The 18192-nt window shown below is 45.2% G+C and overlaps 1 protein-coding gene across 4 annotated transcripts in view; it reads left to right on the plus strand.

Moving 5' to 3' along the window:
• LOC140399235 (transforming growth factor beta receptor type 3-like) overlaps positions 1-18192 on the plus strand; it is a 172473-nt gene that overhangs the window by 46399 nt on the left and 107882 nt on the right. For 3 of the 4 annotated variants that reach the window (XM_072488640.1, XM_072488638.1, XM_072488642.1), the window contains exon 4: positions 3007-3120. The exons of the other annotated variant lie outside the window; for it this stretch is intronic. In XM_072488640.1, the coding sequence (XP_072344741.1) occupies positions 3007-3120 (114 nt within the window). The remainder of the gene's footprint in view (positions 1-3006; positions 3121-18192) is intronic. 4 annotated transcript variants of the gene reach the window in all.

An 18192-nucleotide genomic window follows, 5' to 3' on the forward strand; every position in this document is an offset into this window, starting at 1 on the left:
TATCCCTCACCTCACGGAGCTCCACTGCCTGGACCTTCTGGGTCTCCTTCAGACCCTCGATCGCCAACAGCATTGGCGCCAGCACCTCCTTTTTAAGCTCCTCCACACAGCGCCTGAGGAACTCCTGCTGGTCCGGCCCCCATGCTGCTCGATCACCGTCCTCCGCCATCTTGTTTTTCCCCCCTCGTTTTTGCCGCTGCTCCAGAGCCTCTTTCTCCGTTGCTCCACTGCTAATCCCCACCATACGACGTAAGGGGGACCTTACTTCACCTTCCCACACGGGATTCAATCAAAAAATTTCTGTTGGGGCTCCTCCGGAGGGCCCACAAGTCCGTTATAGTGGGAGCTGCTGAAATGTGCGGCTTAGCTCCGCATCGCCGCAACCGGAAGTCCAATTATTATTATTAAAACTAGGTTAAGCAAAAAATGACCCGTTGTAGTTTTCTGGCTTTCTTTAAAGGAGGATTAAGTTAGGAAATCCAGCTGCACGTACATTTCACCATATACTGGGAAGACTGAACCCATAATGTTTGACTTCAAGGACCAAAAGATCAATGTGGGAGTGGCCTCACTCTGACAACTGCCTCGTATGCTGTTCCAATGAGCTTTGATCATTCACATTAATAGGAGAGATTAATACCCCTCCAGTGTGGAGATCTGAAGCAAACACTTGATGCTGATTTCATAAAATGTATACACATGCCTATTATATGTTCCATAATGATCTGTAGTACAGATAGCTAATGGGGCAATATGCCTATTATGTGTTCCATAATGATTTGTACTACAGATAGCTAATGGGACAATAAAATTTAGTTCACCTATTGGCTATTTCAAACAAGATCAGTATTGAAGGGATTATTTAAATAGCTAATTTAGACTTGCCCATTATTCTTTCCTTTTCCTGTGCTTGCAGGAACACTCCCATCCACTTGCATGTTGGGGAAATGTCACTCAATTCAACAGCTGCCTTATAACAAAGCACTGGTACTTGGCTTTGTGCTAATCACTTTGGAGTTTTGGGTCTCTGTCTAAATGTTGACAGGGAGTTAGTTCTATTTTATTACATACAAATTGCTGACTTTTACATATAATTGTTTGGGAAAAAAAGTCATCCTTCAATTAAATTTGAATGTTCTACACATCGGGTTTATGAAAAACAAAAGTTATAAGTTCTATGCAGTCATATTCTGGAGATAAACAATTCATGGCCCAAACTAGGGTGATTAAATGGACAGATTTCTTAATTTCACAGCATGTTTACATTGTAGGTTATCGCAGTCTATTAACTGCTTTCCTTATTAAATTAAATCTCTTTATATTTTGTTGCTCCCTATTCTCTATTGAACAGAATTATTACAAGATACCATAACATTATTTTTGGTTTGGTATATTCAGAAATACATCAAATGTACCAATTATGTGTAAGATTCATATGACTATTTGACTCTAGAATCTTTTGCATGTTATTTCCTGTAGATATGACGTGAAAGGAAAAATATTTTGCAAAACTGTAATTATAAATTAATGATCGTTTGGTAATGGTATTTTTCTTGATCATTAGACATAGCAACGAGTGTCCTAATTGGCAAAATGCATATAGAACATTCCAAGCATTATATGTAATAAAAGAAAACTACTAATTAAACACTTTGTGTGAACCCAGTCATTGTCAAATCTGATGATTGCACATGTTGCTGATTTATGTAAGTCTGTTTTTTTATGATGAGCATTGAATGACTAGATAATGATATGCTTTGTTACAATAAATTAACAAAAATTGACAACCTAATTTTTGGAAATTATAATAAGTTAAGCATTTTAAAATGAACTGTGTTTGGAACCACTTGATATTTCTTTAACATCAAATGGAACAAACAAAAGTCAGAGTTTGAATGTTATAGAGGCTTTAGGAGCATTCTCCACACATAATCCAAATCAAGGTATGCTCGATTCGTATCATGTTCAATACTCGAAGATGTTGCCATGTTGTTAGAGATGCATGGTGCTGGGTGTGATGTTCTTCTCGGTGCTAAGTGTAATGTTCTTCACTAATAAAGTAAGTAAAGTCGCCAAAATCCCAGATGACCATGAGCTGCTTTTCCCTTTTAAGGGGGAGAGCTGACGGGTGGTGATTTAACTTGAGGATCACCACACCTCAGGCAGGGAACATGGTTGAGAAGGATTTCATAAAATGTATACAAATGCCTATTATGTGTTCCATAATGATTTGTACTACAGATAGCTAATGGGATGATAAAATTTAGTTCACCTATTAGCTGTTTCAAACAAAATCAATATTGAAGGGATCATGAATTACCTCAGCCGGTACAGGAATTGAACCTGCGCTGTTGGCCTTGCTCTGCATTAAAATTAGTTGCCCTGCCAACTGAGCAAACCGGACCCTATTCTCGATTAAAGCCCCAGGATCTGCTCTGCATAATTTTTAACAGATCAATCTTGGGGATGGAGTGAGTCCTATCAGGTCACCCTCCTCTCACTCCTTCCACAGTGCTTTGATCGACTCCCTAAAAGTGTAGAAGATTTTGAATTGAATATTTTAGTATCTTTTGTATTAGCTGATGAATTGGAGGTGGAGTGGAATTTGAGAGTCTCTGAACTCCATGATTGAAACTACAGTAAATAAGAATCTTCTGAATGTCATAGAATCAGATATTTACAGCACAGAAGGATACAGTTCAACCTGCTGTGTCTGTGCTTGAACTTTGCAAAAACAGTCATGCTAGCCTCACATTTACTTTATGTTCAAGACCAAACGATGTAAGTTTTTCATCTTTAAGTACCAGTAAAACTTTAAAAAAATTATTTGTAGAATCAGTTTCCACCATCGTTTCAGGTAGACCATTTTAGAAAGAAATTGAGTCAAAACACAGCCAGTTAGGAAAATACGTCAGTTATCCCAATTGCATTGATCTATCATACTTGGAGGCATTGTGGTGTTTGTGTTGTGTAAATTATTAACCATTTGTTATTTGGTCTTTCCAGATATTTTTGCATGTGCAGCCGATTAGTGCCAATAAGACACTAGTTCTTATTCTGAACAGCAACAATCTAGCAATTTGGAATTTGAGTGCTATCAAAATGCCATTTACAGTCTATGTAAGTATTATGTAATTAATAATTTATATATAGTGTTTGGTAACTATAAGATGTAGGGGCTGGTTTAGCTCACTTGACCAGATAGCTGGTTCGATGCAGAGCAAGAGCAGCAGCTTGGGTTCAATTTCCGTACTGGCTGAGGTTATTCATGAAGGCACCGCCTTCTCAACCTTGCCCATTGCCTAAGGTGTGGTAATCCTCAGGTTAAATCAACACCAGACAGCTCTCCCCAATCAAAGGGGAAAGCAGCCTATGGACATCTGGGTCTATTGTTATGGGCCAGGGTTTAGAGAACCCCAAAATGTATCATGGAGTTTCCCTGACCCACAACTTTTAATAGATTGTGGTATGGTGAGCACCCAGCCCACTCTACAAGTGCAGTAGAGTAGAAATGGAATTTTTTTTTAAAGCAAAACAATGTTTATTCTATGAACTCAAGTTAACCTTTTTAAAACATACAGTGAACATCTTAGCAACCATCAATTCAAATACAACCCGCAAAGAATACAATCCTTTAAGCTTTTCTTTTAACATCCATAAGACTTAAAACACAGTTTACCAGAAGCAATTCAGGTTAAAGTCACTACTGTTATTAGTTTTAAATCACCAGGATTGATTTACAGTCTTTAGATTACAGAGAGAGATTCATACACCTTCTGGCTGTGACTGCAGCTAACCAGCTCTGAAAACAAAACTAAAACGCACCCTGCAGCCTGCTCAAAAACAAAAGTAAAAAGCTGACAGACAGCTCAGCTCCACCCACTCTCTGACATCACTGCAGTAGTAAACACCCATTTCTTAAAGGTACTCTCACTACAGATATTTATTTATTTTTATTTATTTTTAAAAAATATATTTTATTAAAGTTTTTCGATCAAACAAAATTTTCCCATTTTACAAATTTGTAATATATACATTGATCGTTTAAAAAAAAAAAAAAAAAGATAATATGCTAACTAACGGCAACTGCCAACAACAAAATAAGAAACAACAGAAATAGTAACTTTGTAACATCTAATATAAATAACTAATATATAAACACACACACAAAACCCCGGAGGACCCAAATGAGCCCTCTTTCCCCCCTCCCCCCTGGGTTGCTGCTGCTACCTTTCCTATTTTCCCTTATCGCTCTGCGAGATAGTCGAGGAATGGTTGCCACCGCCTGGTGAACCCTTGAGCCGAACCTCTTAGTGCGTACTTTATCCGCTCCAATTTTATGAACCCTGCCATGTCATTGATCCATGCCTCCACACCCGGGGGCTTAGCTTCTTTCCACATAAGTAGAATCCTTCGCCGGGCTACTAGGGACGCAAAGGCCAAAACATCGGCCTCTCTCGCCTCCTGCACTCCCGGCTCATCTGCAACCCCAAATATAGCCAACCCCGAGCCTGGTTCGACCCGGACCCCCACCACCTTTGAAATCACTTTTGCCACACCCACCCGGAACCCATGCAATACCGGACATGACCAAAACATGTGGGTGTGGTTCGCTGGGCTTCCCGCGCATCTCCCGCACCTATCCTCCACTCCAAAAAATCTACTCCGCCTTGCTCCAGTCATATGCGCCCTGTGTAGAACCTTGAATTGTATCAAGCTGAGCCTGGCACACGAGGACGAAGAGTTTACCCTACTTTGGGCATCTGCCCACAGCCCCTCCTCAATCTCTTCCCCCATCTCCTCCTCCCATTTTCCCTTCAGCTCCTCTACCATCGTCTCCCCCTCGTCTCTCATTTCCCATATGACACCCTACCATCACCCACCCATGCCCCCGAAATCACTCTGTCCTGGATCTCTTGCGCCGGGAGCTGCGGAAATTCCCTCCACTTTTGCCTCACAAATGCCCTCACTTACATATAGCGAAATGCATTCCCAGGTGGCAACCCATATTTTTCTGTCAGTGCTCCCAGACTCTCGAACGTCCCATCTAAGAACAAGTCCTTCAATTTCGCAATTCCTGCTCGCTGCCAAGATTTGAATCCCCCATCTATCCTTCCCGGGACGAACCTATGGTTGTTCCTTATCGGGGACCACACTGAGGCACCCGTCACTCCCTTATGTCGTCTCCACTGCCCCCAAATTTTCAGAGTTGCCACCACCACTGGGTTTGTGGTGTATTTTTCCAGGGAGAACGGTAACGGCGCCGTCGCCAGTGCTTTTAGACTAGTTCCCCTACAGGACGCCATCTCCAGTCTTTTCCACGCCGCTCCTTCCCCTTCCCTCATCCACTTACATATCATTGACACGTTGGCGGCCCAATAATAATCACTTAGACTCGGCAGTGCCAGTCCCCCTCTGTCCCTACTGCGCTGCAGGAACCCCCTCTTTACTCTTGGGGTCTTTCCAGCCCACACAAAGCTCATAATACTCTTGTCCACCTTCTTAAAAAAGGCCTTTGTAATCAGTACAGGGAGGCACTGGAACACAAAATGAAACCTTGGAAGGACCACCATTTTAACCGCCTGCACCCTGCCCGCCAATGACAGGGGCGCCATGTCCCACCTCCTAAAGTCCTCTTCCATCTGCTCTACCAGCCGTGCCAAGTTAAGCTTATGCAAGGTTCCCCAGTTCCTGGCCACCTGGATCCCTAAATACCGGAAATCCCTTGTTATCCTCCTCAACGGTAAATCGTCTATTCCCCTGCCCTGTTCCCCGGGGTGCATCACAAACAGTTCACTCTTCCCCATATTCAATTTATATCCTGAATATTCTCCAAACTCCCTGAGTGTCTACATTATCTCGGGCATCCCCTCCACTGGGTCCGCGACATACAACAACAAATCATCCGCGTATAATGACACCCGATGCTCTTCTCCTCCTCTTAAGTACCCCCCTCCACTTCCTGGAGCCCCTCAGCGCTATGGCCAGTGGCTCAATTGCCAACGCAAACAGTAACGGGGACAGGGGACATCCCTGTCTTGTACCCCTATGTAGTCGGAAGTGGTCAGATCGTTGCCTATTTGTAATCACACTTGCCACCGGGGCCCTGTACAGGAGCTGAACCCATCTAATGAACCCCTCTCCAAATCCAAATCTCCTCAGTACTTCCCACAGGTAGTCCCGCTCCATATCAAATGCTTTCTCTGCATCCATCGCCACCAGTATCTCCGCCTCCCTCTCCGGTGGGGGCATCATCATCACCCCCAGCAGCCTCCGTATATTAGCATTCAATTGCCTCCCTTTAACAAACCCCGTTTGATCATCATGCACGTCCTCGTCGCCATCACCTTGGCCAAAAGCTTGGCATCTACGTTCAAAAGGGAGATAGGCCTGTATGACCCGCACTGCAGCGGCTCTTTGTCTCTTTTCAGGATCAGCGATATCGTCGCCTCCGACATCGTCGGGGGTAGTGTCCCCCTTTCCCTAGCCTCATTAAAGGTTCTCGTCAGAAGTGGGGCCAGCAGGTGCACGTATTTCCTATAGAACTCCACCGGGAACCCATCCGGTCCCAGGGCCTTCCCTGCCTGCATGTTCCCAATTCCTTTTGCCACCTCCTCCACCTCAATCTGCGCTCCCAGTCCTGTCATCTCCTGTTCCTCAACCTTCGGGAACTCCAGCTGGTCTAGGAAACGCATCATTCCCTCTTTCCCTTCCGGGGGTTGAGCCTTATATAGCCTCTCGTAAAATACCTTAAACACCCCATTCACCCTCTCCGCTCCCCGTTCCATCTTTCCCTCCTCGTCTCTAACCCCTCCGATCTCTCTCGCCGCCCCCCTCTTCCTAAGTTGTTGGGCCAGCAGCTGGCTCGCCTTCTCTCCATATTCATACTGCACTCCCTGTGCCTTCCTCCATTGTGCCTCCGCCTTACCCGTGGTCAACAAGTCAAAGTCCGTGTGCAATCTCCGTCTTTCCCTGTATAGCCCTTCATCTGGAGCCTCCGCATATTGCCTATCCACCCTCAAAATCTCCCTCAACAATCTCTCCCTTTCTTTACCCTCTTGTTTCCCCTTATGGGCCCTTATGGAGATCAGCTCCCCTCTAACCACTGCCTTCAGCGCCTCCCAGACCACTCCCACCTGGACCTCTCCGTCATTAATCTCTAGGTACCTTTCAATACATCCCCTCACCCTTACACATACCCCCTCGTCCGCCAACAGTCCCATATCTAATCTCCAGAGTGGGAGCTGTTCCTTTTCCTCTCCTACTTCCAGATCTACCCAATGTGGGGCATGATCTGAAATGGCTATAGCCGAATACTCCATTCCTGCCACCTTCGGGATCAGCGCCCTTCCCAGGACAAAGAGCTCTATCCGGGAGTACACTTTGTGGACATGGGAGAAGAAGGAAAACTCTTTACTCCTTGGCCTAGTAAATCTCCAGGGATCCACTCCTCCCATCTGCTCCATAAAGCCCTTAAGCACCTTGGCCGCTGCCGGCCTCCTCCCGGTCCTAGATCTGGACCGGTCCAGCCCTGGGTCCAGCAACGTGTTGAAGTCTTCCTCCCCCCCCCCCCCCCCCCCCATTACCAACTTTCCCATATCCAGGTCCGGGATGCGCCCCAACATACGCTTCATAAAGCTCACGTCATCCCAGTTCGGGGCATATACATTCACCAGCACCACCGCCTCACCTTGCAATCTGCCACTCACCATCACGTATCTACCCCCACTGTCCGCCACTATGGTCTTCGCCTCAAACAATACCCGTTTCCCCACCAGTATTGCCACCCCTCTATTTTTCGCATCCAAGCCTGAGTGGAATACCTGTCCCACCCATCCTTTTCTTAATCTGACCTGATCCGCCAGTTTCAGGTGCGTCTCCTGAAGCATGACCACGTCTGCCTTTAGCTTCTTTAGGTGCGCAAGTACCCTTGCCCTCTTAATCGGCCCGTTCAACCCTCATGTTCCACGTGATCAACCGGGTTGGGGGGCTCTTCCCCCCCCCCCCCCCCCCCCGTCGACTAGCCATCCCCTTTTCTAGACCAGCTCCTCACCCGGTTCCCACGCACCCGCTTATTCCCCCGATGGCGCCCTCCCGTCCCGACCATCCCATCCCGTAACAGCTTCCCCTTCCCCTTAGCAGCAGCAACCCAGTTACCCCCCCCCCCCCCCCCCCCCGCTAGATCCCCCTCTAGCTTAGTTGCTCCCCCCATATTGCTTCCGGAAGTCAGCAGACTCTGGCTGACCTCAGCTTCCCCCGTTTATCCTGAGCCTCCCATTATGTGAGGCCCACTCCTTCCTGCGCCCCCTTTTCCCGCCACAATTTCCATAGCGCGGGAACAAAGCCCGCGCTTCGCTCTCGGCCCCGCCCCTGATGGCGCAGCTCCCTCTCGCCTTCCCCCCCCCCCCTCCCCTTCCCCACCGGCGCCCACATTTCTTCGTGTGTGTCCCCCCCCCCCTTCGAGGGGAAAGAAAATTTTCCCCCATCTGATTCACAGTCCCTTACCACCACCTCACTACTTCATTTCAAACACTCTTTCTCCAATCTAGTCCAACTTCTCCTCTTCAATAAATGTCCACGCCTCTTCTGCTGTCTCGAAGTAGTGGTGTTTACCCTGGTATGTAACCCACAGTCTTGCCGGCTGCAACATTCCGAACTTCACTTTCCTCTTGTGGAGCACCGCCTTGGCCCGATTGAAACTCTCCCTCCTTCTCGCCACCTCCGCACTCCAATCCTGATACACTCGGATCACCGCGTTCTCCCACCTGCTGCTCCGTGTCTTTTTCGCCCATCTCAGAACCATCTCCCTGTCCTTGTAGCGGTGGAACCTCACCACTATTGCTCGAGGTATTTCTCCTGCCTTTGGTCTTCTCACGAGGACTCGATACGCTCCCTCCACTTCCAGGGGGCCCGTCGGGGCCTCAGCTCCCGTTAAGGTATGGAGCATCGTGCTCCCATACGCCCCAACGTCCGCTCCCTCTGCCCCTTCGGGAAGACCCAAGATTCTTAAGTTCTTCCTCCTCGAGCTATTTTCCAGGGCTTCCAGTCTCTCCATACACCTCTTATGCAGTGCTTCGTGCATCTCCGTCTTCACCACCAAGCCCTGTATCTCGTCCTCATTTTTGGCAGCTTTTGCCTTCACTCCACGGAGCTCCATCTCTTGGGTCTTCTGCGCCTCCTTTAACCCCTCAATTGCCTGCAGCACCGGCGCCAGCACCTCATTCTTGAGCTCCTCCACACATCGCCGGACGAACTCCTGCTGTTCCAGGCCCCATGCCAACTGGCCTTTCTCCAACGCCATCTTGCTTCTCACTTCCCTTCTTTGCCGCTGCTCCAGAGGATCCTCCGCAATCTGGCCACTATTATCTCTTCTGTCCATTCACATCCAGGGGGACTCCCTTCTATGTCGCCTCACAGTGGGTTTAGCCTTCGAAAATTGCCGTTGGGGCTCCCGATAAGAGCCCAAAAGTCCGTTAAAACGGGAGGTGCCGAAACGTGCGAATTAGCTGGTCATCGCCGCACCCGGAAGTCCACTGCAGATATTTATATACACACCCATTTATAAACACCCATTTCTTAAAGGTACTCTCACATGTCACTATGGCGACTTTACCTTTTAACTGGCTACTATAATGACAATTATTTATATCTACAACAGTTTCTTTTATTACTGTGCCATAATTTATTGTATTTTAAGCACAGATGGTGCATAGTAATTAAACAAAACATTGTCAACTGGATATTTGGTTAAATATAACATTTCTCCGAATCAGACCAATTCTTTGATAGGTTAATTTCAACATTCAAGATTTTCTATAACCTTGAAATCAATCCCTTGTGTCTGATGTGTTGAATAATTACACCTCCAGTTTTATCTGGTATTTCCTTCTCTTTTTAGTCGGCTTCTGTCCCAGGTACTCTGCACAGTGACCACCTGTATCCTCTATAGGGTTGATCAATTTGCTGCTATTGATGGAATCTTTCCTGTCAGAAGTTTGTATCAGATGTGTGTACATGATGCATGAGTTTCTGACCAATTTTAAATGAGTACTCAGAAAAACATGATTAAATGTCTTAATTCCCTTTATCAACTACTGGCTGGGGTAAAATTACCTTTCATATCCTAGCTAGGATGCATAAATGACACTTGGGCAACAGCAAGATCCTTGTGCCTTAATTTCTAGAATGACTGATTTATTTTGTGTTCGATAATTTGCAGTTACATTGTTTTTATAGTTCTCTGGTTTGAAACACCATTTATTTTTTAGTGAAAGATAAGGGAAAGATTATTTGTGCAATTTTCCAGACTGGTAGCAAGTGAAGAGGGTGAGGTATGAGAAACAATTTTAGCTTTAAAATTGTCTATGAACCATCACAATCGGACAGCATTTGAGAATGTAATTTTTTGTTGCTGTTTTGATATTTAAAGGTTTTTTAAAAGTTTAAAAACCTTCTCAAAGACCTGCAAATGGGCACAATTAGTATAAATGTGCAATGGTGATTAATTTGATCTTGGATCGTGGCCAGTTTTGTAGAAGAAGTTGGCTTCCAGCACAATTATTTTAAACACTAAGAGATCAGGAAACTCCAAAGGCAACTAGCTTCCACTTGAAACTCTGCAATATTTTGCATTTGCTTTGGCCAATTACTGTTGAATTATGCAACCGTGTAAAAACTCTACCTCACAGTACTGAATTGCACAGATGAGCTGAATTCAGAATAATACTTCAGGGTGAGAGGATTATTTACTAGGTGAACACTGAATTTAATTTTGATGTTTGGAAAGAATGTCCTTTTAATGGCAGCCTCATGGAGGAATTCAAAATGAAGTTGTGTTGAGGGTTAAAATCCTTTGGTTTCTGTGGTATAGTCCAGAGCTGGCGGTGGGCAGTATCCAACTACAGATCACAAACTTTATTGTAGAAGCAGAGCTATTTGCGATTTAACTTCAATTAAAGATGGCAACATTTGTGAGCTGAGGGCACATGCTGCAGGATTTGCAACATTTGGTAGTAGCATCCTCGCCATGAGTTAGAAGATGATGGGGTCACACCCCACTCCAGAAAGACCTGGCAGCTGGCGACTACGATAGATCTTTAAATACAGGTTTGATATCCAGTGGTGCAGACGGAGTGACCACTGCTCAGTGATGCAATTCCCCCTGTGAGTCAGAAGGATTGGGTTTTGGCCAGTCTCCGCAGCCTTGGTAAGTAGGCACAGAATTTCAGTCTCTGACTACTTTATTAATGCCCAGTGGGGCTACTTGGATCGGTGGGTGTGGGTATCCATGCTCTCAACACCCTCCTACCTACCATGAACATCGAGAAAGGTAGATGGGGTAATTCGGCCTTGGTTGCAATCAAGAAGGAAAAGGTATTTTGAAGATGAAACCTGAGGACGGCAATAAAAACCATCATCCACTCATCCCGACCTAGTAAATGGCTGATGAATGTTATGCGTGAGACACGAGTAGAGATCTGTCCTAGGACATTGGAAGAACAGAATGGTAACAGAAAATAAAACTATTTTGTGGCAATGGTGTTGTAGTGGTCATGGTACTGAACTAGTAATCCAGAGAATGAGAGTTCCCTCTGGTAACAAACTTCCAACTTTATTTCAGTTTCTCAGTCTAGGGCTGTTACTTGAAAAAAATTACCAAGGAAGCAGCCAGACCGTCAGTAACAATCTGTTTTCGGAAGGGAACCTGGCACCAATATCCAATCTGATCTACATGTGATTCCAGTCCATATTACGTAGTTGATTCTTTTTTTTAAAAAATGTATATTATTTCAAATTCCAAAAAATACCACCACCTGCCCTGGGGAAAGATCCACCCATCCAGCCCAGTGTCATCCTGTTCACCAACTGAAATTGAATGAAACTCATCCTTGCACACAAGGAGGTCACGTTGACCCAGCATAGCAGCTTACTCCATATCCCCCTTCCGAGCTCAATCCCCAGCTCCTCCTCTCATTTGCCCTTGATCCTGTTCTCTAATGCTATCTCTTTCTTTTCCAGCCACCCATAAGTATCCCAATCCTCCCTTCTCCCCATACATCTGGTATTAGCAGTTTTTCCAGGAGCGCATATTCTGGAAAATAAGGGAACGCGGGTTGTTCTTTACGTGAAAAATGAATAAGCACCAAATTTCTCTCAAACTTCTGCCCATTCCGCAAATCACTCTCTTAATACAGGTCCTTCACTCGTTCTACTCCTCCCCTTCCGCAACTCTCATGCATCCCGTCTGTCCTACTGGGCACAAACCTGTGGTTCCCACACAATGGGGCCAGCACCAACCCCGACCCATGTTTAAGAGCTTCCTCAGCTGGTTCCAAATCTTTATCGAAGAGACCACTACCGGACTATTAGAATATTTCCCCAGGGCCGTTAATATGGCTCTCAGACTTGACCCCTTGCAGGAGTCCTCCACCTATACCCAATCTGACCATCCCTCTGCCTACCATTGCCTCACCTTCTCCACATTGGCTACCCAGTAATTTTGCAGTAAATTCGTACTGGGCCTCCCTCACCCTACGGAACCTTTCCCATCGTTGGCTAACATAATAGACAGTTACACTCTTCTGACTTGAAGATAAAGGAAGAACTCCCGTTCTTTCACTGTTGCTGGTTCAAAATCCTGGAACTTCCTCTCTGGTGGAGAAGATACTGAGGGATAGGATCTATTCACATTTGGAAGAAAATAGACTTATCAGTGGTAGGCAGCATGGTTTTGTGCAGGGAAGGTCATGTCTTACAAACCTAATAGAATTCTTTGAGGAAGTGACAACGTTAATTGATGAGGGAAGGGCTGTAGATGTCATATACATGGACTTCAGTAAGGCGCTTGATAAAGTTTCGCATGGCAGGTTGATGGAAAAAGTGAAGTCGTATGGGGTTCAGGGTGTACTAGCTAGATGGATAAAGAACTGGCTGGGCAACAGGAGACAGAGCGTAGTGGTGGAAGGGAGTGTCTCAAAATGGAGAAAGGTGACTAGTGGTGTTCCACAGGGATCCATTCTCTGACCACTGTTGTTTGTGATGTACATAAATGATCTGGACGAAGGTATAGGTGGCCTGATTAGCAATTATGTGGCCTGATTAGCAGATGATACTAAGATTGGTGGAGTTGCAGATAGCGAGGAGGACTGTCAGAGAATACAGCAAAATATAAATAGATTGGAGAGTTGGGCAGAGAAATGGCAGATGGAATTCAATCCAGGCAAATGTGAGGTGATGCATTTTGGAAGATCTAATTTAAGAGCGGACTATATGGCCAATGGAAAAGTCCTGGGGAAAATTGATGTACAGAGAGATCTGGGAGATCGGGTCCATTGTACCCTGAAAGTGGCAACGCAGGTCGATAGTGATCAAGAAGGCATACAGCATGCTTGACCTCATCGGACCGGGTATTGAGTACAAGAGTCAGCAGGTCATGTTACAGTTGTATAGAACTATGGTTAGGCCACATTTGGAATACTGCATGCAGTTCTGTTCGCCACATTACCAGAAGGTTGTGGATGCTTTAGAGAGGGTGCAGAGGAGGTTCACCAGGATGTTGCCTGGTATGGAGGATTCCAGCTATGAAGAAAGGTTGAGTAGATTAGGATTATTTTTGTTGGAAAGACGGAGGTTGAGGGGGGACCTGATTGAAGTCTACAAAATTGAGAGGTATGGACAGGGTGGATAGCAAGCTTTTTCCAAGAGTGGGGGTGTCAATTACAAGGGGTCACGATTTCAAGGTGAGAGGTGGAAAGTTTAAGGGAGATGTGCGTGGAAAGTTTTTTACCAGGGGGTGGTGGGTGCCTGGAACGCTTTGCCAACGAAGGTTGTAGAGGCGTGCACAACAGCATCATTTAAGATGCATCTAGACAGATATGAACAGGTGGGGAACAGAGGGAAGTAGATCCTTGGAAAATAGGTGACAGATTTAGATGAAGGATCTGGATCGGCGCAGGCTGGGAGGGCCGAAGGGCCTGTTCCTGTGCTGTAATTTTCTTTGTTCTTTTATTTTACCACAGGACAGGAATACAAAGCAACATTTAGATTTGTGGTATTCAGTTATAAAAATATCCTGTATCAAACCATAATTATTGTTCTTCATTTCACAGCAGACCATTTTACACTATAAATTTTGTAAAGATGCTGGTCATTCAGATCACAGACACTGCCACTCACCCTATTGCTCAGACTCCTTCCTGTACAGTAGTCTACACCAAAAAGGCGTCAGTTATAAACAATGAGATTCCTAGTCCAGGAAAATTACCAGCAGCAGGATGAAACAGAAGGAACATGACATAAGGAAGGAAGCATTTTATAGATTTGTTTGATGACCATGTTTCCGGGAATATAAATATGGGGTACAGTAGTATGATATTGGAATAAGCAGAGGTCTGGACAATAATCCAAAGAATTCAAACCCCAACAACTTTAATTAAAAATAAAACTGGAAGTAATAAACTGGCTATCAAGTGTTGAATTATTATAAAAACCAAACTGACCTCACCAATGTCTTTTCGTGAAGTAAACATACTAATTTTTCCTGAAGTGGTTTATCCTGCACCAATGACATTGGCTCTTAACTGTCCTCTGAAGTGACTAGCAAGCTACTCGTGGAGAAATGAATGTTGACTTTATCCTTTACCTAAACCTGTCTTCTATTTTCCAAGGATCTACTTCCCTCTGTTCCCCGCCCGTCATATCTGTCTAGATGCATCTTAAATGATGCTATCGTGCTCGCCTCTACCACCTCCACTGGCAAAGCTTTCCAGGCACCCACCACCCTCTCGTAAAAAAACTTTCCACGCACATCTCCCTTAAACTTTCCCCCTCTTGCCTTAAAATCGTGACCCCCTTGTAATTGACACCCCATTCTTGGAAAAAGCTTGTTGCTACCCACCCTGTCCATACCCCTCATAATTTTGTAGACCTCAATCGGGTCCCTCCTCAACCTCCGTCTTTCCGACGAAAACACTCCTAATCTACTCAACCTTTCTTCATAGCTAGCATACCAGGCAACATCCTGGAGAACCTCCTCTGCACCCTCTCTAAAGCATCCACATCCTTCTGGTAATGTGGTGACCAGAACTGCACGCAGTATTCCAAATGTGGCCTAACCAAAGTCCTATACAACTGTAACATGACCTGCCGACTCTTGTACTCAATACCCCGTCCGATGAAGGCAAGCATGCTGTATGCCTTCTTGACCACTATCGACCTGCGTTGCCACCTTCAGGATACAATGGACCTGAACTCCCAGATCTCTCTGTACATCTATTTTCCCCAGGACTTTTCCATTGGCCATATAGTCCGCTCTTGAATTAGATCTTCCAAAATGCATCACCTCGCATTTGCCTGGATTGAACGCCATCTACCATTGGTTTAGCTCACTGGGCTAAATCGCTGGCTTTTAAAGCAGGCCAGCAGCACGGTTCAATTCCCGTACCAGCCTCCCCAAACAGGCGCCGGAATGTGGCGACAAGGGGCTTTTCACAGTAACTTCATTTAAGCCTACTCGTGACAAGCGATTTTCATTCATTTTCATTTTCATTCATTTCTCTGCCCAACTCTCCAATCTATCTATATTTTGCTGTATTCTCTGACAGTCCTCCTCGCTATCTGCAACTCCACCAATCTTAGTATCATCTGCAAACTTGCTAATCAGACCACCTATACCTTTGTCCAGATCATTTATGTATATCACAAACAACAGTGGTCCGAGCACGGATCCCTGTGGAACACCACTAGTCACCTTTCTCCATTTTGAGACACTCCCTTCCACCACTACGCTCTGTCTCCTGTTGCCCAGCCAGTTCTTTATCCATCTAGCTAGTACACCCTGAACCCCATACGACTTCACTTTTTCCATCAACCTGCCATGCGAAACTTTATCAAACGCCTTACTGAAGTCCATGTTTATGACATCTACAGCCCTTCCCTCATCAATTAACTTTGTCACTTCCTCAAATAATTCTATTAGGTTTGTAAGACATGACCTTCCCTGCACAAAACCATGCTGCCTATCACTAAGTCTATTTTCTTCCAAATGTGAATAGATCCTATCCCTCATTATCTTCTCCAACAGTTTGCCTACCACTGACGTCAAGCTCACAGGTCTATAATTCCCTGGATTATCCCTCCTACCCTAAAACAAAGGGACAACATTAGCAATTCTCCAGTCCTCTGGGACTTCACCCTTGCTCAAGGATGCTGCAAAGATATCTGTTTAAGGCCCCAGCTATTTCGTCCCTCGCTTTCCTCCGTAACCTGCGGTAGATCCCATCCGTACCTGGGGACTTGTCCACCTTAATGCCTTTTAGAATACCCAAAACTTCCCCCTTCCTTATGCCGACTTGACCTAGAGAATTTAAACATCCTTCCCTAGCTTCAACATCCGTCATGTCCCTCTCCTTGGTGAATACCGATGCAAAGTACTCATTAAGAATCTCACTCATTTCCTCTGACTCCACGCATAAATTCCCTCGTTTGTCTTTGAGTGGGCCAATCCTTTCTCTAGTTACCCTCTTGCTCCTTATATACACGAATAAAAGGCTTTGGGATTTTCCTTAACCCTGTTAGCCAAAGATATTTCATGACCCCTTTTAGCCCTCTTTATTGAGTGTTTGAGATTTGTCCGACTTTCCCGATATTCCTCCAAAGCTTCATCAGTTTTAAGTCGCCTAGATCTTATGTATGCTTCCTTTTTCATCTTGGCACATCTCACAATTCCACCTGTCATCCATGGTTCCCTAATCTTGCCATTTCTATCCCTCATTTTCACAGGGACATGTCTGTCCTGCACTCTAATCAACCTTTCCTTAAAAGACTCTCACATTTCAAATGTGAATTTACCCTTAAACAGTTGCTCCCAATCTAAATTCCCTAGCTCCTGCCAAATCTTGTTATACTTAGCCTTTCCCCAATTTAGCACTCTTCCTTTAGGACCACTCTCGTCTTTGTCCATGAGTATTTTAAAACTTACGGAATTGTGATCGCTATTCCCAAAGTAATCACCGACTGAGTCTTCAGCCACCTGGCCGGGATCATTCCCCAATACCAGGTCCAGTATGGCCCCTTCCCGAGTTGGACTATTTACATACTGCTCTAAAAAAAACTCTCCTGGATGCTCCTTCGAAATTCTGCTCCATCTACGCCTCCAACACTACATGAGTCCAATTCAATGTTGGGGAAGTTAAAATCTCCCATCATGACTACCCTATTGCTCCGACATTTTTCTATAATCTGTCTACATATTTGCACCTCTACTTCACGCTCGCTTTTGGGAGGCCTGTAGTAAAGTCCCAACAATGTTACTGCACCCTTCCTATTTCTTAGCTCTACCCATATTGCCTCAGTGCTCAAATCCTCCATCGTGCCCTCCTTAATCACAGCTGTGATATCATCTCTGACCAGTAATGCAACTCCTCCATCCCTTTTACCTCCCTCTCTATCCCTCCTGAAGCATCTATACCCTGGGATATTTAGTTGCCAGTCTTGCCCTTCCCTCAACCAAGTCTCGGTAATACCAATAACATCATATTCCCAGGTACTAATCCAAGACCTATGTTCATCTGCCTTACCTGCTACACTTCTCGCATTGAAACAAATGCACCTCAGACCACCTGTCCCTTTGCGTTCATCATCTCTTCCCTGTCCACTCTTCCCCTTCGTCACATTGAGTTTATTATCTAGTACCTTACTGGCTTTAGTTGCTGCCTCTTTACTGACCTCTAACTTCCTAATCTGGTTCCCAACCCCCTGCCACATTAGTTTAAAACCTCCCCAACAGTGTTAGCAAAAGCACCCCCTAGGACATTGGTTCCAGTCCTGCCCAGGTGTAGACCATCCGATTTGTAATGGTCCCACCACCCTCAGAACCGGTTCCAATGTCCCAAAAACCGGTTCCAGTTCCCTGTTTGGTTTAGTTCCTTTAGAGAAGGAAAGCTTTTAGTGAATCCAAATCCACAATGTGGTTGACTCTTAAATGCCCTCTGAAATGGTCTAGCAAGCCACTCGAAGGCAATTTCAAAAACAAGTAACATTCACGTGTTAAAGTGTCCTGGGGGAGGGGATGGGGAGAGTGCAAGTATTTGTTGATAAGGTGTAGAAGCTGGCAAATATCAAAGTAAATACAATGCTTCTGTTAAAGAAGTAACAAGAAGGCAAAATGAATGCATCTTAACTTTCATCTGCATA

Source organism: Scyliorhinus torazame, chromosome 22 (assembly GCF_047496885.1).
Source record: "Scyliorhinus torazame isolate Kashiwa2021f chromosome 22, sScyTor2.1, whole genome shotgun sequence".
NCBI lineage: Eukaryota > Metazoa > Chordata > Chondrichthyes > Carcharhiniformes > Scyliorhinidae > Scyliorhinus > Scyliorhinus torazame.